Source organism: Capra hircus, chromosome 11 (genome assembly GCF_001704415.2).
Source record: "Capra hircus breed San Clemente chromosome 11, ASM170441v1, whole genome shotgun sequence".
Classification (NCBI taxonomy): Eukaryota; Metazoa; Chordata; class Mammalia; order Artiodactyla; family Bovidae; genus Capra; species Capra hircus.
This window is the reverse complement of record NC_030818.1, coordinates 71,954,047-71,979,507: the sequence shown is the minus strand read 5'-3', so window position 1 is coordinate 71,979,507 and position 25,461 is coordinate 71,954,047. Positions and strand designations below refer to the sequence as shown.

General features: G+C 46.3%; 2 protein-coding genes across 5 annotated transcripts; both read left to right on the top strand.

Annotated features, from left to right (window-relative positions):
* On the top strand, positions 10,828-23,660 carry NRBP1 (nuclear receptor binding protein 1). Of its 2 annotated transcripts, XM_005686885.3 has the most exons (18): positions 10,828-11,002; positions 13,820-14,049; positions 14,592-14,714; positions 14,904-15,005; positions 15,913-16,002; positions 16,146-16,186; positions 16,564-16,658; positions 18,178-18,261; positions 18,447-18,505; positions 18,667-18,765; positions 21,207-21,339; positions 21,521-21,626; positions 21,770-21,820; positions 21,917-22,052; positions 22,508-22,561; positions 22,649-22,712; positions 22,971-23,026; positions 23,116-23,660. In XM_005686885.3, exons 2-18 carry the CDS (start codon positions 13,840-13,842, stop codon positions 23,218-23,220), a joined length of 1,608 nt encoding a protein of 535 aa, XP_005686942.1. In that variant the 5' UTR covers positions 10,828-11,002; positions 13,820-13,839; the 3' UTR covers positions 23,221-23,660. The 2 variants fall into 2 exon arrangements, with proteins under 2 accessions (XP_005686942.1, XP_017910986.1); XM_018055497.1 differs by lacking the exon at positions 22,649-22,712 and having other exon boundaries at positions 10,869-11,002.
* On the top strand, positions 23,707-25,425 carry KRTCAP3 (keratinocyte associated protein 3). 3 transcript variants are annotated; one of them, XM_018055499.1, is made up of 7 exons: positions 23,707-23,845; positions 23,988-24,172; positions 24,284-24,343; positions 24,537-24,743; positions 24,871-25,005; positions 25,110-25,223; positions 25,345-25,425. In XM_018055499.1, the coding sequence occupies exons 1-6, from the start codon at positions 23,815-23,817 to the stop codon at positions 25,215-25,217; spliced, it is 726 nt and encodes a 241-aa protein (XP_017910988.1). In that variant the 5' UTR covers positions 23,707-23,814; the 3' UTR covers positions 25,218-25,223; positions 25,345-25,425. The 3 variants fall into 3 exon arrangements, with proteins under 3 accessions (XP_017910988.1, XP_017910989.1, XP_017910987.1); XM_018055500.1 differs by having other exon boundaries at positions 25,342-25,425; XM_018055498.1 differs by having other exon boundaries at positions 24,871-25,425.

Sequence of the window (25,461 nt, the reverse complement as noted above, 5' to 3'; positions counted from 1 at the left end):
AGAAAGATTCTCTTCAGACTCGTGCCTCATGCTGGCATGAAGACTCCAAGATGTGGCATAATCTAGAGATTCCTTTCGGGGAATATGGGTAGGCTGAGCTGGCTCTGCCTTATCGGGAATCTGAAGAATAGCCACTTCTAATGGCTTATTCCTTGGAAGGAAAGTTATGACCAACCTAGATAGCATATTAAAAAGCAGAGACATTACTTTGTCAACAAACATCCATCTAGTCAAGGCTATGGTTTTTCCAGTGGTCGTGTATGGATGTGAGAGTTGGACTATAAAGAAAGCTGAGCACTGAAGAATTGATGCTTTTGAACTGTGGTGTTGGAGAAGACTCTTGAGAGTCCCTTGAACTGCAAAGAGATCCAACCAGTCCATCCTAAAGGAGATCAGTCCTGGGTGTTCATTGGAAGGACTGATGTTGAAGCTGAAACTCCAATATGGCCACCTGGTACGAAGAGCTGACTCATTGGAAAAGACCCTGATACTGGGAGGGATTGGGGGCAGGAGGAAAAGGGGACGACAGAGGATGAGATGGTTGGATGGCATCACCGACTCAATGGACGTGGGTTTGGGTGGACTCTGGGAGTTGGTGATGGACAGGGAGGCCTGGTGTGCCGTGGTTCATGGGGTTGCAAAGAGTCGGACACGACTGAGCAACTGAACTGAACTGATTGGCAGTCATGGACTACTTGTGTTTCATATCTGTGCCTCTGTGTCTGGACTAAACTGAGCTTTGAGGAATCAAGTGAGAAGATACGTATTCATTGGGATGGGGCCATGTGGGGAGACTGAAGAGGTGCTGGTAAAGTTCAAGAGCCACAGTGGTTTGGAGCAGGGACAGCTGGCAAAAGTGATGGTAATTTCCAGGGAGGATCTGTGTCACACTTAAACATTCCTTAGAGATTCCTCAGTATCCTTTAAAGAACTCTTCTGTTCTGTTGGCTACTGAGAACTGAGGACTTACAAGCTGAGTCTGACTGATTGGCCCAAGAGAACCAGAGTGTTACTTAGAAAAGTCCTGCTGGTTCTTGCAGTCACCGTGAGGACAGAAGTTCTTAACTGAGACTCACACACAAAGTAACAAATGACCTCAAGTTTGTAATCTCTTGGTTCTATGATTTGCTAAGAGGCTTCCCAGGTAGCACAGTGGTAAAGAATTCACATGCCAGTGATGTAAGAGATGTGGGTCTGATCCCTAGGTCAGGAAGATCCCCCCGAAGTAGGAAATGGCAACCCACTTCAGTATTCTTGCCTGGAAAATTCCATGGACAGAGAAGACTGGTGTGGGCTACAGTCCATTAGGTCGAAGAATAGGACATGACTGAGTGATTGAGCACACACACACATATACACCCAGTAGTAATAGGAAACCTACCAGCTGGAATCCTGCTACCCTCTCCACCAAAATGGCTTTCGCACCACTGGAAGATTCTTCCAACTCCTCCTTTCAAATGGTTCTTTCCTCAGCCTTGATAGTTTCATCATGAGTATGTTTAGCCAAGATCTTGAGAGGCTCCTGAAGAGCTTCGTAGTTCTCTCCATGTTTATCTCCATGCTTTAAGGCACAAGTTAGCTACCTAGGCTTCCCTGAACTCCAAACTCTGTCTTCCCAATGCAGTGAGATTGTCAGGCTCTGTTTGGGTCTCCTCTTTCTACAAAGTGGCCTGAAGTGGGGGTACCCATAGGATTCTCTTGATTTGTTTCCCTTCTCTCAGGGATCAGTGTCCTGTGCTGCCTGTTGTCTGATGTCTGAAAACTGTTGCTTCATATATTTTGTCCAGTTTTCTAGATGACTAAGGCAGGAGGGTAAATGTGGTCCCTGTAATACCATCATGGCCAGAAATGAGAGTTTCCCAAGCAGTTTTAAACTTCTGTTTAAAATATTTTGGCTGTGCTGCACCACATGTGAGATCTTAGTTCCCTGAAGAGGGATTGAACCCACACCCCCTGCACTGGCAGCACAGAGTCCCAACCAGGGAAGTCCCCCAAGCAGTTTTATAAATTGTCATTTATAGTTTTCAGTGAGATTGCATGGGTGGTTTTAAAAATTTTCCTTAATTCTTTCTGGTATATCAAAATGTACTTTGCTCCCACTCTTTAATGATATCTTGTCTGGGGATAAAATTCTAAGTTTATAGGGAAGTCCTTTATCAGTCATCACTGTTGTTTCATAAGTAATCTTTTTTTTTTTTCCCCCTCTCTTCTCTGGTAGCTTTTTATTATTTTCTCTTTATCTTTAATGTTGTATAAATATTCCTATAATGTGCCTCAGCATGTGTTTGTTTTATTAATATTAAAAGCTTATTTTTAAAATTTGGTGATTGATGTCTTTCATCAATACTTAAAAATTTTATCTCTTACATTTTCAAACACTGTTTCACCATCATTCTGCTATTTTCTTCTAGAACTCTCAATATACATGCTGGGGCTTTTCATCTATTTGCCCTCTCTCTTAATTATATATCCTTGCGTCTGTGCTATATTCTGGGTAACTTATTCTCTATTCAATTATACCCAGTTTAGAGCTCTTGCTAACTTTTAATTTCACTATCTTGTTTTTCTTAGTCCCAAACAAATGAAGCAAGGACTCTCTGTTGCTTGTTTTAAGCTTTCTCCAATAATAAACAATTATCCTTATCAGATTCTCAAGTCTTTTCATTTGCTCTGTGAAGAATGTTTCTCCTAAAGTCTCTCCTCTGTGAGATGTAAGAAATTTTGTAAAAACAAAGATTAAAATTCAAACTGAAAAGCCAGAGGTGATGTGAAGGGAAGAAAAATAACACCTGTGTTGGAAATCTTTTATTCTTCTTACTGCTAAAAAATGAGGCATATGTCACAAAACTTAGGGTGGAAAATCATAAATCTTATGGTCCAACTTCCTATCTTCTGAGACTGGAGAGTCAGAGAAAAGGAGGGTTCAGTCTTCTTCAGATTGTCCTTCCTTCTCTCTTGTTTTTTAAAATTCGTGACTGTACTAGGTCTTTGTTGTCTTGCATGGGCTTTCTCTATTGTGGAAAGCAATATTTCTCAATTTCTCTTGTGCAGCAAAAGCTCTAGGCGCTCAAGCTTCAGTAGTTGCGGCATGTGGGCTCAGTAGTTGTGGCACACGGGCTTAGTTGCTCCTTGGCATGTGGAATCTACCCAGACCAGGAGGCTGCATTGGCAGGTGGATTCTTATCCACTGCGCCACCAGGAAAGTCTCTCTTTCTTCTTTTAACATTCCTGTTCATCCTTTAAAACCCAGGTCAGGCAGACATCACTCTTGTTCTCTGGGAAAACTTATGTACTAGTTTCCTATGACAGCTGAAACAAGTTACCACAAACTTGGTGGCTTGAAACCCCACAAATTTATTCTCTTACAGTTCCGGAGGTCAGATGGTTGAAACTGGTTTCACGAGTTTAAAGTTAAGGTGTCAGCACTCCTGGTTCCTTCTAAGGGCTCTAGGGAAGAATCTATTTCCTCTCCTTTCCTAGCTTATGGAGGCTGCTTGCATTCCTTGGCATAATAACAATCTCTTGCTTCTGTGGTTACATTTTTTTCTCTTCTGTAGTCAAATTTCCCCCTGCCGCCCTCTTTAATGGGCACTCGTGATTATGTTTAAGAGCCTGTCCTGATAATCCAGGATATCTCCATCTCAAAATGTTTCATTTAATTGCATCTAAAGTAACTTTTGCCTTATGAGGTATGACATTCACAAATTCCAAGGATTAGGACCTTGGCATCTTTGGGGCCATTATTCAGCCTTCCACAACTTCCCCTGTATTTTCCTTCTGTGAAGTCAAGCAGCTCTTCTCTATTCAGCCTACGGAACTTTATATATACATTTGTACCGGTTAAGTAGTCACTTTTTTGTTTACACAGATATCTTCCTAAATACATCTGAGCTCTTTAAGGATAGGAACTCTGTCTTATCATTTGTCTGCCTCGGATGGCACCTGGCATGTACTGTTACAAGCCAATAGGCATTTGCTTAGTTAAATTGAATTTTGTTCTTTGATTCCAGCCTAGTTGTGAGCTGTGAAATAATGAAATCTAATTTACTAGTGCTAAAAGGGATCTCCAAAGGTCTTTCCTTAAAGTTTGAATCTGTTTTTTCAGGAAATAATTTTAGATTTAGAAAAGTTCTCTCTATTGCTACAACAAAGGTAAATTAAGTGTATGAAAACAAACAAAAGGTTTACATTAGGAGTTTTAGCCCAGAAAAAGCTGTGGAATGACTTGATAATTATTTTAAATTCACAACATCCCTCTGAGATAAAATAGGTATTATTTTTAGGCCAGTAAAACATAGAGCAAAATAAATAATAAAGAAACTTGATTTGAACATAATTGAATATAGTTGCAGACATCTAATAATCACAGATGAATTCTTAATTTAGATCAACTGGTTTTTTTCTTAATTTCCCAGGGCCCTATGTTTATTTTAGAAGTTGACTCAATTTCTTATGACATGATGTAAAGGTATAGAGCTAAATCATGTTTCCATCTCATAACTTAAATAATGAAGCTCAGAGGCCTAAGTTATGAGGTAATGTCTCCAGGAATCATTCCTGGACAGGAATAAACATGAGCTGGAATGATGGTTACCACCCTTCAGCCTAGTGATGAGCCAGGCTACCTACATCAGAATCACCTGGGCAGATTCTTAGGCATCCAGATACTCAAATTCTCCCTGTCTGCTGGATTCAGATTCAGTTGACTTAGGTAGGGTCCTGGGAAGGTGTATGTTTTAAACCACCTTGTGTGTGCTCAGTCTCTTCAGTCATGTCCACCTCTTTGCAACCCTATGGACTGTAATCCACCAGGCTCCTCTGTCCGTGGGATTCTCCAGGCAAGCACACTGGAGTGGGGTGCCATTCTCTTCTCCAGGGGATCTTCCCTACCCAGGGATCGAACCTGCATCTCCTGCGTCTCCTGCATTGCAGGTGGATTCTTTACCTGCTGAGCCACCTGGGAAGCCCCGCTTAAACCACCTTAGATAATTCACAATTATCACAAAATCTAGGTTTATAGTTAGGAGGTCCTACAGAAGTGTAAGTGCCAAGACTGAGGCAAAGGAACATTTCTGTACCTTTGATTATGCCTTCATTCTGAAACAGGCTCTTTTGGAAGAAAGAATCTACATCACATCTCCAGAAGAATGACCAGATTGGAAGTGTGACCAGTGAGTTCACACTGAGGAAGAAAAGCTTTGAGCAGAAACCCAACTGATTTTCTAATTGACCTGATCTATGGAAACCAAGATCTGAAAGATTCTGGACAATTTTTATTGAGTTACGATTTTCACATTTTAACTCAGTGATTAACTCAGTGATTTTTTTTTTTAGTAAATGTACAGAGTTGTGCAACCATTGTGTCACAATCCAAGCTATAGTCCACTTAGGAGATGAGGTCAATAGGTCATTTGGGAAGCTTAGATATGGATAGTCTAGAGGCATTGTCTTTCTTTGTCCCACAATTATTTAATAAATTATTTGTTAAATATTCTTTTTTGAATAAAAAAGACATACGTATGAGGACTTCCTTGGTGGTCCAGTGGTTAAGAATCCACTTGCCAATGTAGGCAACACGGATTCAATCCCTGGTCCAGGAAGATCTGCAGGGCAGCTACCCCTGTGCACCCCAGCTACAGCAGTCTGTGTATCCTAGAGCCCATGCTCTGCAACAAGAGAAGTCACCACAGTGAGAAGCCCACACACAGCAACAAAGACCCAGTGCAGCCAAAAATAAATAAACTAAAAAAAAAAGTACATATGGTGCAAAGTTCAAAGGTATGAATGATCATACAAGAAGTTTCCCTCCCACTCTGTCACCCAGCCATCTTGTTTCTATTCCTAATAAATTAGTTCTTGAGGTGGATTACTAACCTGAAATAAAAATCCTTAGGCAAGTTAAGTCTTTAACTTAAGTGACAGTGGCGCATCCAATATTATCTTGGAGGTTGGACATGATAACTGTCATCCTGGTGATATATTAGGAGCTCATCAATGGACGTATTTTCTAAAGGATAGTGTAGAGAGAACAAAGAATATAACTTTGGACACACTGATAGGCACATTAATAGTTATGAAGGGGGATTTCCTGGCAACCCAGTAGTTAGCACTCGGCATGCTCACTACCAGGACCCCAGGTTTGATCCCTGATCAGGGAACTAAGATCCCACAAGCCACGTGGTGTGGAATTAAAAAAAATAAATAAATAAAGCGGGAAGAACAAAAAGTAAAGGAGGAAAAGAAGTTGAGAGAGAAATAAATTAGTATTATGATAATAGAGGCATTTTAAGAATGTGCTATTCATTGGTCCTATATGCTAAAGAGGTCATGTAAGTGAAAGTCGCTCAGTCCTGTCAGACTGAAATTCTCCAGGGCAGAATACTGGAGTGAGTAGCCTTTCCCTTCTCCAGGGATCTTCCCAAGCCAGGGATTGAACCCAGGTCTCCCACATTGCAGGTGGATTCTTTACCAGCTGAGCCACAAGGGAAGCCCAAAGAGGTCATGGAGAATGGGAAATGAGAAAGGGCTTTTCAAACAGAGGTTTATAATAAACTGAGTGTAAAGTTTCCGTAGAGATAGAGAAAGGATGGGATTCACATTGTAGAAGATTGGGAAAACAACAGGATTTTCCTAATATACAAAGAGCTCTTAAAAGCCAATAAGAAAAAAATGATCAACCCAGTTAAAAATACTATGCAAAGAACATATACAGGCAAGAAACTGAAAATGAAATGCTTTGAGGCAGTAGACACATGAAAACAATGGTATTGGAGCAACTGGACATCCACATACACACATGCAAAAAAGTGGATTTAGACCCAGGCTGTATACACTTCACAAAAATTAACTCACAATGGATGACAGTCCTAAATGTGAATATAAAACTATAAAACTCCTAGAAGATAACATAGGAGAAAATCTAGATGATCTTGGGTGTGATGAGGCCTTTTTTAGATGAATTGATAAGCTGAACTTTGGTAAAGTTAAAAATTCCTTCTCTGTGAAAGACAGTATCAAGAGAGTAAGAAGACAACACAAACAGGGAGAAGATATTACTTGGTAAAGACACATATGATAAAGGACTGTTATCCAAAATAAACAAAGATCCCTTGGAACTCAACAATAAGAAAACAACTCAACTGAAAAATGGGCCAAAGATCTTAAGAGACATCTTAGCAAAGAAAATACACAGATGCCAATTAAGCATATGAAAAGATACTCCACATCATATGTCACCAGGGAAATGAAAATTAAAGAGATACCAACCAAATAACAACACAACAAAAACTAAGGTGATACTACTACACACCTACTGGAATGGCCCAAAACAGAACAAAAGACAAATGCTGGTGAGAATGTGGAGCAATGGGAACTCATACATTCCTGGTGAAAGTGCAAAATGGTGCAACCACTTTGGAAGACTGGCTCAGACGGTAAAGTATCTGTCTACAATGTGGGAGACCCCGGTTCGATCCCTGGGTTGGGACAATCCCCTGGAGAAGGAAATGGCAATCCACTCCAGGACTATTGCCTGGAAAATCCCATGGACAGAGGAGCCTGGTAGGCGACAGTCTATGGGGTCGCAAAGAGTCGGACACGACTGAGCGACTTCACTATAAAACTAAACACACTCTTAATGTATGATCCAGAAATTGCACTCCTTGTTATCTATTTAAGGTAGATGAAAACTTATGCCCACACAAAAACCTGTATACACATGTGCATAGAGAGCTTTATTCATAATTGCCAGAACTTGAAAGAAGCAACCAAGATGTCTTTCAATAGGTACATGGATAAACAAACTATGGTTCATCCAGACAATAGAATATTATCTAGCAACAAAAAGGAATGTTCTATCAAGCCCTAAAAAGACATGGAGGAAACTTAAAGGTTTATTACTAAGAGAAATAAGCTATTCTGCAAAGACTGCATACTGTATGATTCCAACTCTATGACATTTTGGAAAAGGCAAAACTATGGAGACAAGATTAGTAGTTGCCAGGAATGGGCAGGCAGGGCACAGAGGACTTTTAGGGCAGTAAGAACATTCTGTATGCCATTACACACTTGTCTAAACCCACAGAATGTACACCACCAAGAACCTTAAGGTTCTATGGGCTTGTGTGATTATGATGGATTCATCTTTGATACAACATATACCACTCTGGTGATTTGATAGTGGGGAGGCTGTGCAAATGGATTGGGGGTATGTGGGCAGTCTCTGTAACTTCTCAATTTTGTTGTAAAATTATTCTAAAAAGTTTTTATAGAAGAATGTTTAACTTCACTACTAATTAAGTATATGCGAATCAAAACAGTAAGATATCTGTTTTTCCCTTAATATATCACAAAGTTGAAAAGATCGGGAATACCCAATGTTGGTAAGGATGGTGGGAAGCTGCTGCTGCTGCTGCTAAGTCGCTTCAGTTGTGTCCAACTCTGTGTGACCCCACAGACGGCAGCCCATCAGGCTCCGCCGTCCCTGGGACTCTCCAGGCAAGAATACTGGAGTGGGTTGCCATTTCCTTCTAAGAATGAGTGAAATCATTTTCACAAGTAGGCAAACGTGTATGTAGCAGAATATTCATTACAGCTTTATCTAAAATAAGTAATGTTGGAAATAATCTGAAAGTTCCCTGTTAGTTATTAATCAAACATGGCATATTTGGATAATGGACTACTCTACAATGGTTGAAAAATTAAAGTAATGCTATATGTGCTGCTGTGGGGAAAAAAAGTAAAAAGTAAACTGAAAAAGATTATGTGGTATAAGCTTGCTTTTATTTTAAACTATATATATTAATATATACCTAGGAAAATAAATATGGAGAAATATACATCAAAGTCTTTTAATTATTTTGGTGGAAATAAGGTTTTCACTTTCTATAGCAATTAATTCACAATATTCATAGGATAGTTGTATTAAATGCTTTAATATGTCATAAGGAATTAAAACAGTGGAATATAGCACATACTGCTGCTGCTGCTGCTAAGTCGCTTCAGTCGTGCCCAACTCTGTGCGACCCCATAGACAGCAGCCAACCAGGCTCCCCCGTCCCTGGGATTCTCCAGGCAAGAACACTGGAGTGGGTTACCATTTCCTTCTCCAGTGCATGAAAATGAAAAGTGAAAGTGAAGTCGCTCAGTCGTGTCCAACTCTTAGCGACCCCATGGACTGCAGCCCACCAGGCTCCTCCCTCCATGGGATTTTCCAGGCAAGAGTACTGGAGTGGGGTGCCATTGCCTTCTCCAATAGCACATACAAGCAACTATGTAGTTACTTTACAGTTATTTTTGAAAGTTTATTACAATAAGTACATATTATTTCTTTAAGCAGAAAAAAGAGATAATAAAAAATAATGTGGTGTAAACACGGGCAACAATTGACCATTTTTATTTTGGCAGCATGGCTGCAACACGATGGGAATCTTAGTTCCCTGACTAGGATTGGAAGACATGCCCCCTGCATTGGAAGGGCAGTTTTAACCCCTGGTCTGGCAGAGAAGTCTCCTTGGGCATTTTAAATATGAATGAAAATGGACTTTCCTGGAAATCCAGTGGTTAAGACTTCAACTTCCACTGTAAGGGCAGTGGGGAATGCAGCTGGGCAAAAAACAACAAAAAAACCATGAATGAAAGGTTAAAAACAAATAAGAGCTTGAGGATGCCTAGGTCCTTTATGCAGATTTGAAAGGAGCTAGTTCAAAGGTAAAGGTCAATGATACTAAGACCCAGACAGGAGATAATGGGAAACTGCAATAGTAGTATCAACTGATATTTACTGTTTACTGTGGGGCAGGTATTCAGTGCTTTGGAATATACAAAGTTAAGAGATTAATCTGGATAGGAGGAGGAACATTCTTTCTTTGAGATGACAACAAAGATTCTTAACCTCAGCTCCCTGAAATTATATGCTAAATATCCGAAACAAGGTCCAGATTTCTAAGCGTGTTGGAGCCCTCTCTTTCAAAGATGAAAGCATCAAGGAACAAAGAGTGATTTTAAAAATTTTGAGGTGAAGAGATGGAAAATGAGAAGACTTTTGCCAGTCTTATCAGTTAAACAGGACAACAGATGTCCTTTAGTGAAATTTGGTGATTATGACATTCCCAAGTACTGATTGATTCACGCTTCTCTCTCCACAATACGTGTCTTAAGAGCCGAGTCCACTTCTTTCCTTTGGACTCTCTTCAATCTAAATTTTTTCCAAACATCTTTTCAAGGAAATCTGTGATAAGCCTTACTGTTTCGGATCCTAATTTAGTTCTTACCAACTTTCGGTGAATAGCTTAATGCCTCTGATTCAGTATTTTTCCATTTGACAACTACTGCTCAAAGAAAATTTCAATTTCTTATGAGGATCAAAAGAGAGAACATCTGTGAAAACCTCTTGCGAAGTTTTGGCCAACGTCATTACTATCCACTTACGAAGCGTTAACTATTAATTTTCAGTTTTAATGTACACAATAATTCAAAGAAAGTTTTCTGAATAGGTGTCCTGCACAGTCTCACCCCCAAATACTGAAAGCGGGTGGGCTCTCCTCTCGGATTGTGGCTACGTCTTTCGCTCCTTTTGTCTTTCAGTCGTACTAAACTGTCATGGCGCCTTCAAGAAAAGGGGCAAGGCCTTCCTTTCGCCCAGCAGAATCGTCCGGGGCACCAGGACCGGACCGAGGGGTAGACAGAGAGACGAGCCTCATTGAGACCGAAAACACCGAACCCGCCGAGAGGTCTCAGCCGGACAGGCGCAGCGGGAGGAGACCGGGTTGAAGGCTACCTCTACGAGCCACAGTACACCCGGGGCACCGCCCACCCTGGCCGCCCTGTCCAATGGAAACCCAACGGCAGTGCGGCACCGCCCACTGTTGGTCAGGACGCCACGAGGGCGGGGCCCGCAGTTCGGTTGCGCCGCGGAGCGCAGCTGTGAGCGAGTCTTTCTGATCCGGGGCCCCGGAACCCGAGCTGGAACTGAAGCGCAGGCTGCGGGGAGCGGAGTCAGAAGGTGAGCGCCTAGGGGAGGGAAGGTTTCAGCGAGAGGACCGAAGGATCGGCCTCTGGGGCCAGGATCTGGGACCCCAGCAGGCGAGTGTCTGGAGGCGGCCCTGCTCACTCGGTGGCCAAGGCCCGGCCCGCCGGAGCCAGGGGGCCGCCTCGGCCCCACATTTCCTGCCCGGCCCTCCCCGACTGCCCCCGAGTGGCGGCAGGGGGCCCCGGAATTCTGCGGGCGCGGGGCGCGAGGCCCCGGCGTTCGTGTAGAACTCGGCCTGACGAGAGGCGGGGCCGGCGGCGGGGGCGGGGGCGGGGGCGGCGGCCGCAGGCCCGGAGGCCTGCGGAAGCGCAGCGTCGGGGCCGCGCCTGCTCGCGGGGCCGGCGCGCCGACTGCGCGGGGGCGTGGCCTGCGCCCCTGACGGCGCCGCGGGGCCGGCCTCTGGTGAGGTGGCCGCTGCTGGCTACAGGGCCTGTTTGGGGGCCCGACGCTCCCTCGCAGTCAGCGGGCTAGGCGACCTGTTGGAGTGTTAAATTCCTCCTCGAGTTTATATCTGTCTGACTGGTCAGTCCTGCAGGTCTCAGGTCCTCTTCGGTCCCCTCAGGATGAGAGCGGGCGAGAGGCCTGTGGCCTGCGAGCTGTTGCTGAGGAGTTGAGATGCTAAGAAGCTGCAGTCCAAAAAATGAAAAACTTCGCAGGAAAAAACTTTGCAATGTTTTACCTGCACGGCTCAGAAGTGAACACTGTGCATCTTGGGGTGGCTGGAGGCGGCGAGGAGATTCCCTTTTTCCGTCTGTGGTCTTATTTAAATTTCTGAACGACTGACCCTGAGACAAAAACTCCCAGTGTTGCAAAGGTTTCTTCATCAGCAGGAGGGGTCCTGGGGATTCTTGGGCATTGCCATCATCTTGCCTACTGGGGAGAGATTGGGGAGGGAGAAGACGAGCACATTCGAAGAGCGTCTATGACTGATGAAGGTCCGGCATCTCGTGCCATACTGTGGATTAACTGTCTGTGCCCTGCGTCCAGAAGTTTCTTTAGAGCCTACTGGCCACAGGCTTCCTGTATTACAATTCCACTGATATTTCTTATTATGTAGCTGGTTCTTTCCGTAGCTGTTCAGATTCAGGATACATTCTAAAAATAGTTACTCTAGAAAGTAATCCCTGTGAGCTTTTAGCTACTTTTCATGGGGAGAAGAAAAATGATCTGTAACTTAAATTTACTGATAGATTACCAAAACTTGTTGATTGAAATCCATGATAGGCAAGGATTGAGGAAAAAACAGGTGAAAAAAAGCATCTTGCCAGATTTTCTCTGTAGTGCTTTGTTGCTCTTTGATATTTACTGGAATGTCATCTAATAAAAATCTCCTCCAAAATGAAAAAAAAATTTTTTTAAAGACCAAGGAAATCTCCTGACTTGAGTTAAACATAGTGCAGGTTGGTGGCAGAGATGGGCAGAGGAGGGCATCTGAGTTCTAAAAAGAAATGAGAGCTTTTCAAAAGATCCTGATCAGAAGCTTCTGTATTTTGAACTGACTTAGAGGAGCAAATCTACAGGATATTTTCATCCTGGGGAGCATCCCCTTTAGCCCAGCACACACAGGTTCCAACTTCTTCACGGCCTTCATTCTTAGAGATGTGGAATAACATTCAGCGGTTTTCCTATAACTCCGAAATTTGTGACATTTCGCTTTTGAGAATTCTTTTTTTCCAAGAAGCCATGTCCATGTATAATACTATACACTATTTAGTGTAATATAGTACTTTTCCTGTAATGGCTTTGTCTTGATTTATTTGTGCTTAAAAGGGATACCTGTGTCGGATCCAGTGCCTCAGAGGATGGAGCCTTTGAGCCATGTGAATGAAATGAAAACTGGAAGATTAAAATCTTAGCTGTGCCTTAAATTTAGGCTTTATGAGTGTTGGCATCTTATTTATATTGTTCACTGTGGTATCTCGAGCACCTAGCTCAGTGCTTGGCCCACAGTAGGTGCTTAATAAACACTTGTTGAATGAGTGAATAGAAAAAAAATGTTGCTAACCAGTACCCACCCATTTGCCACACTCACATCACAGGGCAGGTGAGGTCATCAGGAATGAAGTCACTAACCACTACCGGTTACCTGGCCCAAGGGTAGCCTCTTCATGGACTGGCAGACTTATTCTGTGCATAGGAGGGATGGAGAGTGGATGCCAGGGTTAGTCCAAGTGGAATAAATCAGCTTAGGGTTTCAGTTGGACAAATTGGTTGAGAATACTACAGCTCTAACTCTCGAGCTGGTTCATTGGAATATTTGGGGATCTGGAGTCATCTGCCCTGCATAGTGCCCGTGTAGCTTGGTTCTTGAGCATAGTGCAGATGAGGTAGATGAGAATTCAAAGGGAAGGCTATTGGGTAGGTATTTGCTGAGAAAGAATGAGGCCCCTGATTTTGCTGTTCCATTTGGACCTTACTAAACATGAGTTGCACAACCATAAATCTTTTGTTTGCTAGTCTTGGGTGAATCATCTTTTTACATGATAAAATATATTTATTAACATGTTTATGCATAGCAGCATATTCTTTAAGCTTGATGTGTACTTCAGTTGGTCACTGACCTGGGTGAGTCATCTTCAGCTGAGATAGCTCCCCTTCTCCAGACTAGGAGAGCAGTTAATGTTTAGGGTTCATACAGGACTAATTCTGATTTTGGACTTAAAGGAAACAAGGGAGCTGTATGTTTTATTTACTTTTAAACCCCAGATTAGGTTATTAGGATGGAATCTTTATAGAATCTATTCTAACCCTCTCCACCTTCTCCCTTCACCCTTGCTCCAACCAATGCAGGCCTGAGTGTTTGTTCCAGCATGTCGGAAGGCGAGCCCCAGACAGTACTCAGCAGTGGTTCGGACCCAAAGGTAGAATCCTCATCCTCAACTCCTGGTTTGACGTCAGTGTCACCTCCTGTGACCTCCACAACCTCGGCTGCTTCCCCAGAGGAAGAAGAAGAAAGCGAAGATGAGTCTGAAATCTTGGAAGAGTCACCCTGTGGGCGCTGGCAGAAGAGGCGAGAAGAGGTAAGGCAGTGGGAGTGTTTAGTGGGAGTATTGTTTCCCTGGTAGCTCATCTGGTAAAGAATCCACCTACAAGGCAGGAGACCCCAGTTTGATTCCTGGGTCAGGAAGATCCCCTGGAGAAGGGATAGGCTACCCATTCCAGTATTCTTAGACTTCCCTGCTGGCTCAGATGGTAAAGAATTCGCCTGCAATGTGGGAGACCTGGGTTTGCTTCCTGGGTTGGGAAGATCCCCTGGAGCAGGGCATGGCAACCCACTCCAGTATTCTTGCCTGGGGAATCCCCATGGACAGAGGAGCCTGGAGGGCTACAGTCCATGGGGTTGCAAAGAATTGGACACGACTGAGCAACTAAGCACAGCACAGCACAGTGGGAGTGTTACTTCACACTGAATTCTAAGAGGTGAGAAGTGAAGGGACAGAGTCTCAAAGGGGCGGACCAAACTTGAACAGGTCAGAGGCAGGGAGAAGATGATCGTATGGAGTATTACAACAGACAGTTCATTTGGTAACTTTAATTCCCTTTCATTTGAATTTCTTCTCAGGTGAATCAGCGGAATGTACCAGGTATTGACAGCGCATACCTGGCCATGGATACAGAGGAGGGTGTAGAGGTTGTGTGGAATGAGGTACAGTTCTCAGAGCGCAAGAACTACAAGCTGCAGGAGGTAAGCAATGGTGAAAGGATGCAGCCTGTGGGTTGTTAGAATGCTGATGTTAAAGAGGAATTGATGTTGGGAAACTACTAGGAGAAGAGTATGTTGGGGTTAGATCATTTCTAGTGGGGATAGGAAATGGCTTTTTAGGATGATAATGCTTTCTGAACATTGTAATCCCAACGTCTCTCCTGCTTCCAGGAAAAGGTCCGTGCTGTGTTTGATAATCTGATTCAGTTGGAACATCTCAACATTGTCAAGTTTCATAAGTATTGGGCTGACATTAAAGAGAACAAGGCCAGGGTAAGAACTTTTTCCTGAGCTTACAGGAAACAGACTAGCTACATTTATTGTTCTTTTTACATTCAGAAAAAGGTAGTATTGAAACAGACCTGGAATCAGCTGGTGTTGAGATGTTGTTGTTTGGTCACCAAGTCGTGTCCGACTCTTTGCGACCTCATGAACTGCAGCACGCCAGGCTTCCCTGTCCTTCACCATCTCCAAGTTTTCTCAGACTCATGTCCATTGAGTCAGTAATGCCATCCAACCATCTCATCCTCTGTCACCTCCTTCTCTTGGCGTCAGTCTTTCCCAGCATCAGGGTCTTTTCCAGTAAGTCAGCTCTTTGCATCAGGTGGCCAAAGTATTGGAGCTTCAGCACCAGCCCTTCCAGTGAATATTCAGGGTTGATTTCCTTTAGGATTGACTGGTTTCATCTCCTTGCAGTCCAAGGGTATGCCTAAGACTATTACCTGTGCCTTTTGTCTGGTTATAGTCGGGGCAAAAGTGAGTGAATTTTTGTTTCTTCCTTGCCATAGCTCATATTGCTCAGTAATTTTCATTGCCCTATTAAATCTAAGGAAGTAATACTAAGAACAAAAGAGAGAAACTTTATTAAAAATACAAGGCTTCCACGCAGACACACAGAACAGACTTGTGGACACAGTAAGGGAAGGAGAGAGGAATTGAGAGAGCAGCATGGAAACATACACATTACCATATATAAAACAGATAGCCAGTGGGAATTTGCTGTGTGACACAGGGAGCCCAAGCTGGCGCTCTGTGACCACCTAGAGGGGTGGGACGGGATGGGAGATGGAAAAAAGAAAAACACCAGGCTTCCCAATTTTATGTGTATGTCATATAAAAGTTACCCAGATAGGGGATCATTTCTATTGTAAAGCTTTATTTGTGTGTTCTGCCTCTCCAGGTCATTTTTATCACAGAATACATGTCATCTGGGAGTCTTAAGCAATTTCTGAAGAAGACCAAAAAAAACCACAAGACTATGAATGAAAAGGTACAGAGAGAGAGCAGACAAAGCTTTAGGCTGGTTTGGAAGTTTAAAAAAGATTACAAAGCTGATCAGGAAAGGGATGGAGGGAACTGTGGAGGGTGAAGAGAGTGGATAACTTCTGACCCTTGGATCAAACTCTGTTCCAGGCTTGGAAACGTTGGTGCACACAAATCCTCTCCGCCCTAAGGTAAGCAAGATCTGGTAGTGTCTTTCCCATATTTATTCCTGATTAGTTCCTCCAGACAAATTTCAGGGCACTACTCTGCTGTTCTTTTCTGCCCCACTTCTTTTCTTCCCCACTTTCTTTGAACCATATTCTCAAGATTTGGCCCCTATGGGTCTTTTAAAGGGTTTATCCCAATGGCTTGACCATGATACTGTCTCCCACCTCTTTCTCCTAGTTCTTATCCAGCTTTTTAACTCATCAGACATAATGGAGATTCAGAGTGTGGGTATTACCTTTGTGATGACCAGCAGGAGACCAGTCCCTTGCTCTTCTTAACCCTTGGGTTCCCCCTGCCCTAATTTCCCACTGGCCCCTCTAACAGCCCAGTGCCCCCACAGCTACCTGCACTCGTGTGACCCCCCCATCATCCATGGGAACCTGACCTGTGACACCATCTTCATCCAGCACAACGGACTCATCAAGATTGGCTCTGGTGAGGGGAGGGAGAGGTTCTGGGCAGGGGAGCCTCGGGAATTTGGGAACCGTGGGGGTAAGCTGAAAGGAATGGGGGAAAAGAGCAAAATTCTGAGGTGTGGGCTGGTGATAAGAGAAAGGACCTTACTAGGGGCAGTTTATAGAGAGGCCAGTCAAGTAGTGGAAAAAGGGGTAGGGCCTAATCTTGAATCTTTCTGGAGGGAATTTGGGGTTAATACAGAGATCTCGATAGAACGTTGGGAAAGGGCAAGAGTTTGGTGTAAGGTCTGACTTGAGCCCCTGGGGCTAGACCTACCATCGGAGGTTCCAGGCTGTGCCTGCTGTGAGTGCTTTCATTTGCTGTGTACACGTGTGCAGTGTTTAACATTTCTGTGTGCCGTGTCTGTGTGTTGTTGTGTGTCCATTTGTCTGGGGCTTGGCTGCTCCATCGCTCACAACTTTTCTCTGTTTTCCTCCCTCCCGCTTACGGGCTGCTCTGTTCCCAACAGTCTTTCATAGGATTTTTGCTAATGGTGAGAGCCCCCTCTGCCCTTCGTGGGGCGCTGTTTGTGCTTCCTCTGCTCCCCTTTGCGGCTGCCCAGTGCATGCAGTCGTGGGAGCAAACCCTGTCCCCCTGCCTAATTATGCCTGCTTGGCTGCTGCCCTACCAACCCTTCGCCTGCTTGCCCTTCCATAACCTGCTTGTTTCCTGTGGATTCTGCCTGGCTGGCCACTTATGTCCTGGATTCTTACTCCTCCCTCATCATCAGGCTGGTTCCTTAAGTCATACTGTGCTCCCAGACCCTCTGTGACTTGTAGTCATTGTTTATGATCCGAGTGAGTCCAAACTGGGCCCGGCCCTGGTTCCTCGTTCAGCCCTGTGGCAGGCAGTGTTGAGGAGTGAGAGGGTAGAGCAGGGGTCTAAAGTTTTTGATGGATTCCAAGTGAAACTGATTTAAGGGTATTGGTTAAATTTTGAGCTCATTTTAAGTTTCAGTCAGGTGGATAAGAAGTTAAGGTGGATAAGAAGGAGGCTATCTTTTTTATGGTTGTATGTTAATGCTTCTTACCCATCTTCATCCAAGTTTCTGAGGTCTCTTAATTGTTCCAGATTAGGAAGGGTTGCCAGTGTTTTTATGCTGTATGCAGGGTGGATGAAAGAACTAGACCAAACATTTTCATGAGATCAGGGGTTAGATGTACCTGGGCTTTGGGGCAGGTGAGCAGGTCACAAGTGAAAGCTTTTCCTTAGGCTGTGTTGTACCTTGCCAGCCCAAAGACCCTAGGTACCTGTTAGTTTAGTGCAGAGCCTTTGTTGCTACTGAGTTAGGGACCTTAGATAAGAAGTGGTAGATTGAGAAAGGGGAGGCAGGTGGTGTTCATGTTTAGTTTGGACTTCCTGATGGGAAAGGGCTCAGTTTATGCCTGTTGAGGGTTAGAGACTTCAGGAGAGAATTTATCTTTTGGGGGCCTCTCTCTGGAGCAAAGCTGTGCTTTGTTGACGGTGGTCAGATTGTGGGTATCTCCCCTACTCCCAGTGGCTCCTGACACTATCAACAATCATGTGAAGACTTGTCGGGAGGAGCAGAAGAACCTCCACTTCTTTGCACCAGAATATGGAGGTGAGGCATCCCAGTTTCTCTGCCCTGTGCCCATCCCCCAGATTCTCCAATTTATAACCTAAGGGTTAGCGATAACATAACTGAAACTGCTGTCCTTCTCTACTGGCATGCACAAAGTTTTAAGACATCTCTGCCATGCCCTGCCCCAAATCTCTGATTCATCAAAGCTGCTCTGTTTTCCCTAGAAGTCACTAATGTGACAACAGCAGTGGACATCTACTCCTTTGGCATGTGTGCACTGGAGGTGAGGAGACCAGAAGGGTGGGTAGTGGAGAGGGGTCAAATTAGAAGATAGAAGGGGAAATGGAGGGTTGGCAAGTGAGGTAACTTGTCTGGGGGAGTGATCGTGGAAACACGGAGGTTTCTTAGGTCTCTGTTTTTCCTTTTTATTCCCCTTCTCTGCAGATGGCAGTGTTGGAGATTCAGGGCAATGGAGAGTCCTCATATGTGCCACAGGAAGCCATCAGCAGTGCCATTCAGCTTCTAGAAGACCCATTACAAAGGGTGAGGATCCTTAGGATCACTTCTCCTTAGTAGACTTTGAAATGTTTGTAGGTTCTTCTTCCTTCTAGCCCCTGGGCAGGCGTCCCTTGTGGCTCAGTGGATAAAGAATCTGCCTGTACGCCGAAGACCTGGGTTCAATCCCTTGGTTGGGAAGATCCCCTGGAGAAGTGAAAGGCTACCCACTCCAGTATTCTGGCCTGGAGAATTCCATGGACTGTATAGTCCATGGGGTCGCAAAGAGTCAGATACAACTGAGCAACTTTCACTTCACCCACTGGGAATATGCTCTCTTCTAAGAGCAAGAGAATATAAAGCAGAAAGGCAAAGTAGTGAGCATTTCCCTAGGTGTTTTTGATACACACACACATTCTCTCTCTCTCAGGTCAGGGGTTTAAGATGGGTAATAAGGTTGAGTCTTAAGGTTGCATGTTAACTTAGGTGTCTCTACATGAAGGTAAACTGATTTGATGGTTACCTCAGGTAATTGATACATACTCTTAAACAACCATCTTGATATTTTTAAACAAATTAATCAAGACTTTGACTGTGTGGATCACAATAAACTGTGGAAAATTCTGAAAGAGATGGGAATACCAGACCACCTGACCTGCCTCTTGAGAAACTTGTATGCAGGTCAGGAAGCAACAGTTAGAACTGGACATGGAACAACAGACTGGTTCCAAATAGGAAAAGGAGTACATCAAGGCTGTATATTGTCACCCTGCTTATTTAACTTATATGCAGAGTACATCATGAGAAACGCTGGGCTGGAGGAAGCACAAGCTGGAATCTAGATTGCCGGGAGAAATATCAATAACCTCAGATATGCAGATGACACCACCCTTCTGGCAGAAAGTGAAGAGAAGCTAAAAAGCCTCTTGATGAAAGTGAAAGAGGAGAGTGAAAAAGTTGGCTTAAAGCTCAACATTCAGAAAACTAAGGTCATGGCATCTGGTCCCATCACTTCATGGGAAATAGATGGGGAAACAGTGGAAACAGTGTCAGACTTTATCTTTGGGGGCTCCAAAATCACTGCAGATGGTGATTGCAGCCATGAAATTAAAAGATGCTTACTCCTTGGAAGGAAAGTTATGATCAACCTAGATAGCATATTCAAAAGCAGAGACATTACTTTGCCAACAAAGTTCCGTCTAGTCAAGGCTATGGTTTTTCCAGTAGTCATATATGGATGTGAGAGTTGGACTGAAAGAAAGCTGAGTGCTGAAGAATTGATGCTTTTGAACTGTGGTGTTGGAGAAGACTCTTGAGAGTCCCTTGGACTGCAAGGAGAGCCAACCAGTCCATTCTAAAGGAAATCAGTCCTGGGTGTTCATTGGAAGGACCGATGCTAAAGCTGAAACTCCAATACTCTGGCCACCTCATGCGAAGAGTTGACTCATTGGAAAAGACTCTGATGCTGGGAGGGATTGGGTTAGGAGGAGAAGGGAACAACAGAGGATGAGATGGCTGGATGGCATCACCAACTCGATGGACATGAGTTTGGGTGGACTTCGGGAGTTGGTGATGGACAGGGAGGCCTGGTGTGCTACAATTCATGCGGTCGCAAAGAGTCGGACACGACTGAGCGACTGAACTGAATCAGTGTGAATTTCTCAAACCAGTCGTTTCGGTTGTATATTTATATAGTTAGGGAAAGTGCCCTGAATAAATGAGGTAAGACTGAAAGGATATAAGGGTTTTGAATCAGGTAATAAGATATGGTGAGTAGAGTCTGGAAAGAAAGGTCCAAAGAGGAGGTTAGTTTGTAAGTCATTACATGCATTTAAAAGGGACCGAAGAGAAAAGAAGGAAGACTAGTGGGAATCTTGAGGCTAGTGTGGAAAAAGTTTCTAGTTCAGTTTCAGGGTGTGATGTTCAAGTAAAAGATTAGGTATATGGCTTTTTGGCCTTCCACAGGGAAAGGAGGAAAGCAGGTTAATTGTCATGGGACCTAGGAGAGGTAAATAAGTAGGGGTTAGAGAAACAGAGGGAAATCCAGTGAATAAATGATGTAGTGGACAAAGAAAATTGTGACAGTAGGCTTGGGAAATAAAAAGATGGTGAATATTACTGTCCACAGTGGATGAGTTTGGGAAGAGGTAAATTTGGTGAGAGTTGGAGAAGAAGGTAGGCAGGCAGTGGGCTAATAAAGCAGAGAGATAGAAAATAAGGAAAAAGATATCATAAGTTTGAACAGCAAAGGAAAGAGAAAGCTTGTGGCTAGGAAGCAAAAAAATAATTAAAACAATGAAAGACAATGATATTTCATATATAATTATAGTTTTCAGTCTTTTCAAATACATTTAGCAATTTGTTGCCTTAGCCATTGATGAGCACCTAGTAATAACAAAGTCTTGTGCTAGATATAGTGAGAGAGAGAAAGACAAAAACAGTGGGCTGCTTACCAGATGCCTGCTCCACTCCCTTGTTCCCTTTTCTAGGAGTTCATTCAAAAGTGCCTGCAGTCTGAGCCTGCTCGCAGACCAACCGCCAGAGAACTTCTGTTTCACCCAGCACTGTTCGAAGTGCCCTCGCTCAAACTCCTTGCTGCCCACTGCATTGTGGGACACCAGCGTGAGTCCTCTTGACCCAGGAATTTTTTTCCAGTCTGGAGCCTTGTAACTCTCACTGGAGTGTTCCCTTTCCTCTTCTACTTCCAAAAGGATTCTTTCCCACCCTCCCCCAGGATCCCTGTGCCCTCTATAATATTAATCTGAACTATCCGTATAACTTCCCATTCCGTCTTGCCCTCCAGACATGATCCCAGAGAATGCTCTGGAGGAGATCACCAAAAACATGGATACCAGTGCTGTACTGGCTGAAATCCCTGCAGGACCAGGAAGAGAACCAGTTCAGACTCTGTGAGTAACTAACTGAGAGGTTCTGAAAGGGACAGATTGGTTACTCCCACCTGGAGGTTTCTGTCAACTGTCCTTTGTCTGGGAATGGTTAAACCTGCTGTTACGCTTCTTTCCTTCCATCTTCTTTTTTTTTTTCTCTCCAGGTACTCTCAGTCTCCAGCTCTAGAACTGGATAAATTCCTTGAAGATGTCAGGTGAGAGAAGAATAAGAAAAAAAACTTCCTTTAGGAGGTAGGGGTGGGTGTTCTAAGGCATCCAGAGCCCATCTGACCTGTCTGATCTCCATTTAGGAATGGGATCTACCCCCTGACAGCCTTTGGGCTGCCTCGGCCCCAGCAGCCGCAGCAGGAGGAGGTGACATCACCTGTGGTGCCCCCCTCTGTCAAGACTCCAACACCGGAGCCGGCTGAGGTGGAGACCCGCAAGGTATGGCTGTGTGGTTGTAGCAGAGAGGGACATCTCAAATAAGGCTTTGTGCTGTAAAGACAGGAATGTGTGTCTGCTCACTGGCAGCCATGTCCTGTGGGCTGGGAACCGCACCTCTTACGGGCTCTTCGCTCACTGGCCTCTACTCCTGTGACCCTCTCTGCCTCCTCTCCCTAAGGGCTCTTTGCTCACTGGCCTCTATGCCTGTGGCCTCTCTGCCTCCTCTCCCTAAGGGCTCTTTGCTCACTGGCCTCTACTCCTGTGACCCTCTCTGCCTCCTCTCCCTAAGGGCTCTTTGCTCACTGGCCTCTACGCCTGTGGCCTCTCTGCCTCCTCTCCCTAAGGGCTCTTTGCTCACTGGCCTCTACTCCTGTGGCCCTCTCTGCCTCCTCTCCCTAAGGGCTCTTTGCTCACTGGCCTCTACTCCTGTGACCCTCTCTGCCTCCTCTCCCTAGGTGGTGCTGATGCAGTGCAACATCGAGTCGGTGGAGGAGGGAGTCAAGCACCACGTAAGGCTCAGGGCCCAGGCTGAGTAGCGCTGGGTGGCCAGAGGGTGGGGAAGGGGAGCCTCATTTTCTGACTGTCCTATTCTCCAGCTGACGCTTCTGCTGAAGCTGGAGGACAAACTGAACCGGCACCTGAGCTGTGACCTGATGCCAAGTGAGTCTCTCCTGTCCCTCAGAGGATGGAGAGTCTGTGAGCCTCACCTGTGAGGGACACTTTGAGGGGTGGGGAAGGTGACATGGCAGCAACACGCAGATTCACTTAGAATGAGTATCTTCGCCCCTAAAACTGGAGGGTGGATCTGATTTGACAGTTTTGCTTGTGTCCCAGCCAGGGTCACCTGGCCGGGGCTGTTGGAAGGGCTCCCGTGACCCTCAGTCGTGCACTGTGCTCACCCTCTCCTGTTTCTCTCAGATGAGAACATCCCGGAGCTGGCGGCTGAGCTGGTGCAGCTGGGCTTCATTAGTGAGGTGAGGTAGTCTGCCTTCCGCCGCTCGGGGTAGGGCGGCCCCTCCGCTCTCTCCTCTCGGCCGAATCTCACAGAGTCCTTCCCCTCCAGGCTGACCAGAGCCGACTGACTTCTTTGCTGGAGGAGACCCTGAACAAGTTCAATTTCGCCAGGAACAGCACCCTCAACTCAGCCGCTGTCACCGTCTCCTCTTAGAGCCACTCGGCCCGGCCCCTCCTCCGCGCTGTGGCCTCCGGAGAGGCTGCGGCTCCCGCCCCGCCCCCCAGTCAGTATTACCCCGTGAAGCCCCGCTCTCCTCTGTTATTCAGGAGGGCTCTGGGCTCCCTGGTTCTGAGCATCACCCTCCCCAGCCCTCCCCTTCTCTTCCATCCCTCTGCACTTTGTTTACTTGTTTTGCACAGACGTGGGCCTGGGCCTTGGCCTTCTCAGCAGCCGCCTTCTAGTCGGGGGCTAGTAGCCGAAATGCCGCTCCCGCCCAGCCTGTGTGGAAGGAGGCGCACGGGCGCGGGGAGCTGAGTTCTACCATCCCGCAGGGGCGGACAGGGCGGGAGAGAAGGGTGGTGCTGCAGGGATGGCCCCAGGGGGCCATTCGATTCGCCTCAGTTGCTGCTGTAATAAAAGTCTACTTTTTGCTACGCGCGTAGTGTGTGTGTGGTGTGTCCCGCTGTCCGCCAGGGGGCGCGGAGGCCGGACCGCAGGTGTGCCGGGCGGGCGGAGCCCGCCAGGGCGCGGGGGCGGAGCCGGGGCCGGCAGGTAAGAGCTGCCCTGCGGCGAGCGCCGACGGACCGGATGAAGTGCCGCCGCCACCTCTGCGCTTTCGGTAATTTCCGGCCCCTCCGGTCTTGTTTTCCCCCGAGGGCCCACCCTGGACCCGTCCCCGGGCCAGTGGCCGACCTGGGGTGACCGTGCGGGGCCTCCGGCTCCTCAGCCGGCTCAGCCCGCCCCTCGCCCGTTCGTTGCAGACGCGGCCCGGGGCCCCCGGCGGCTCATGCGGGTGGGCCTGGCGCTGATCCTGGTAGGCCACGTGAACCTGCTGCTGGGGGCCGTGCTGCACGGCACCGTCCTGCGGCACGTGGCCAACCCCCGCGGCGCCGTCACCCCGGAGTACACCACCGCCAATGTCATCTCCGTGGGCTCAGGGCTGCTGGTGAGCGCGGCGGGGCGGGGCGAGCCGGGGCCGGGGCGCGGAGAGCCGGGGCCGGGGCGCGGTCGGTGGGGGCCGCCGAGCGGCTCGGGCTTCAGGTTTCATTTCTTCCAGAGCGTTTCCTTGGGACTTGTGGCCCTTTTGGCGTCCAGGAATCTTTTTCGCCCACGACTGGTGAGATTTCTGGAGCTTTAAGGAGGAGGCCTGGTGGCAGGGAAGCGGGGAGGGTTGTGGTGGTGGGGGGGTCCTGATTCAGCTTCGTCTTTAGCGGGAGAGGGAGCCCCAAATAAGAGTAACCAAGGTGTCTGGTCAGTGGGCGAGGCAGCCACCGCCCAGGCCGCTCACCCTGACCTCCTGCCCCTGCCAGCACTGGGCCCTGCTGGCGCTAGCGCTGGTGAACCTTCTCTTGTCTGCTGCCTGCTCCCTGGGCCTCCTCCTCGCTGTGTCCCTCACTGTGGCCAATGGCGGCCGCCGTCTTATTGCTGACTGCCACCCAGGACTGCTGGATCCTTTGGTACCGCTGGACCAGGGGTCTGGACATGCTGACTGCCCCTTTGACCCCACGAAAATCTATGTGAGTCCAGTTCTCTCCCCAGCCTTTTTGCAGTCCACAGAGCCTGGGTCCTGCCCTTTAATCGCCCGCACTTGCCACTCCTGCCTGGCTTCCTCTCCTTGTCTCCCGCCCTTCCTTCACCTTTTAGGACACAGCCTTGGCTCTCTGGATCCCTTCTGTGTTCATGTCTGCAGCCGAGGCTGCTCTCTCTGGTTACTGCTGTGTGGCTGCGCTCACCCTGCGTGGGGTAGGGCCCTGTAGGAAGGATGGGCTACAGGAACAGGTAAGGAAGACGAACAGGAAGGGTTCATTCAATACACATTGTCTTGAAGACACGCTGGATTATACAACTGAGGGCTGGAGCACTGACCCCACCCTCTTCTGTAGCTGGAGGAGCTGACAGAGCTTGAATTTCCTAAACGTAAATGGCAGGAAAATGTGCAGCTACTGGACCAAACGCAAGAAATCCGAACCTCACAGAAAAGTTGGGTTTAGGGCCAGGTAATGGGCCAAGAGGACTGTGGCCTGGGAAAGGGCAGTGGTAGGGAGCATGCCTCGAACTGGGTTGAGTCCCTTGCTGTGCTGCTGGCCCTCTGACCAGGCTCTCCCTTCTGTCAAGCAGGTGCAGGTCCAAAGGCTCCGTCCACTGACCCCTAGGATATGTTTATATAGTAACAGCTGTAATAAAAGGACGTCTCTTCTGCTTGACTGTGTTTGCTTTTGGGGGAAAGGGGTGCTG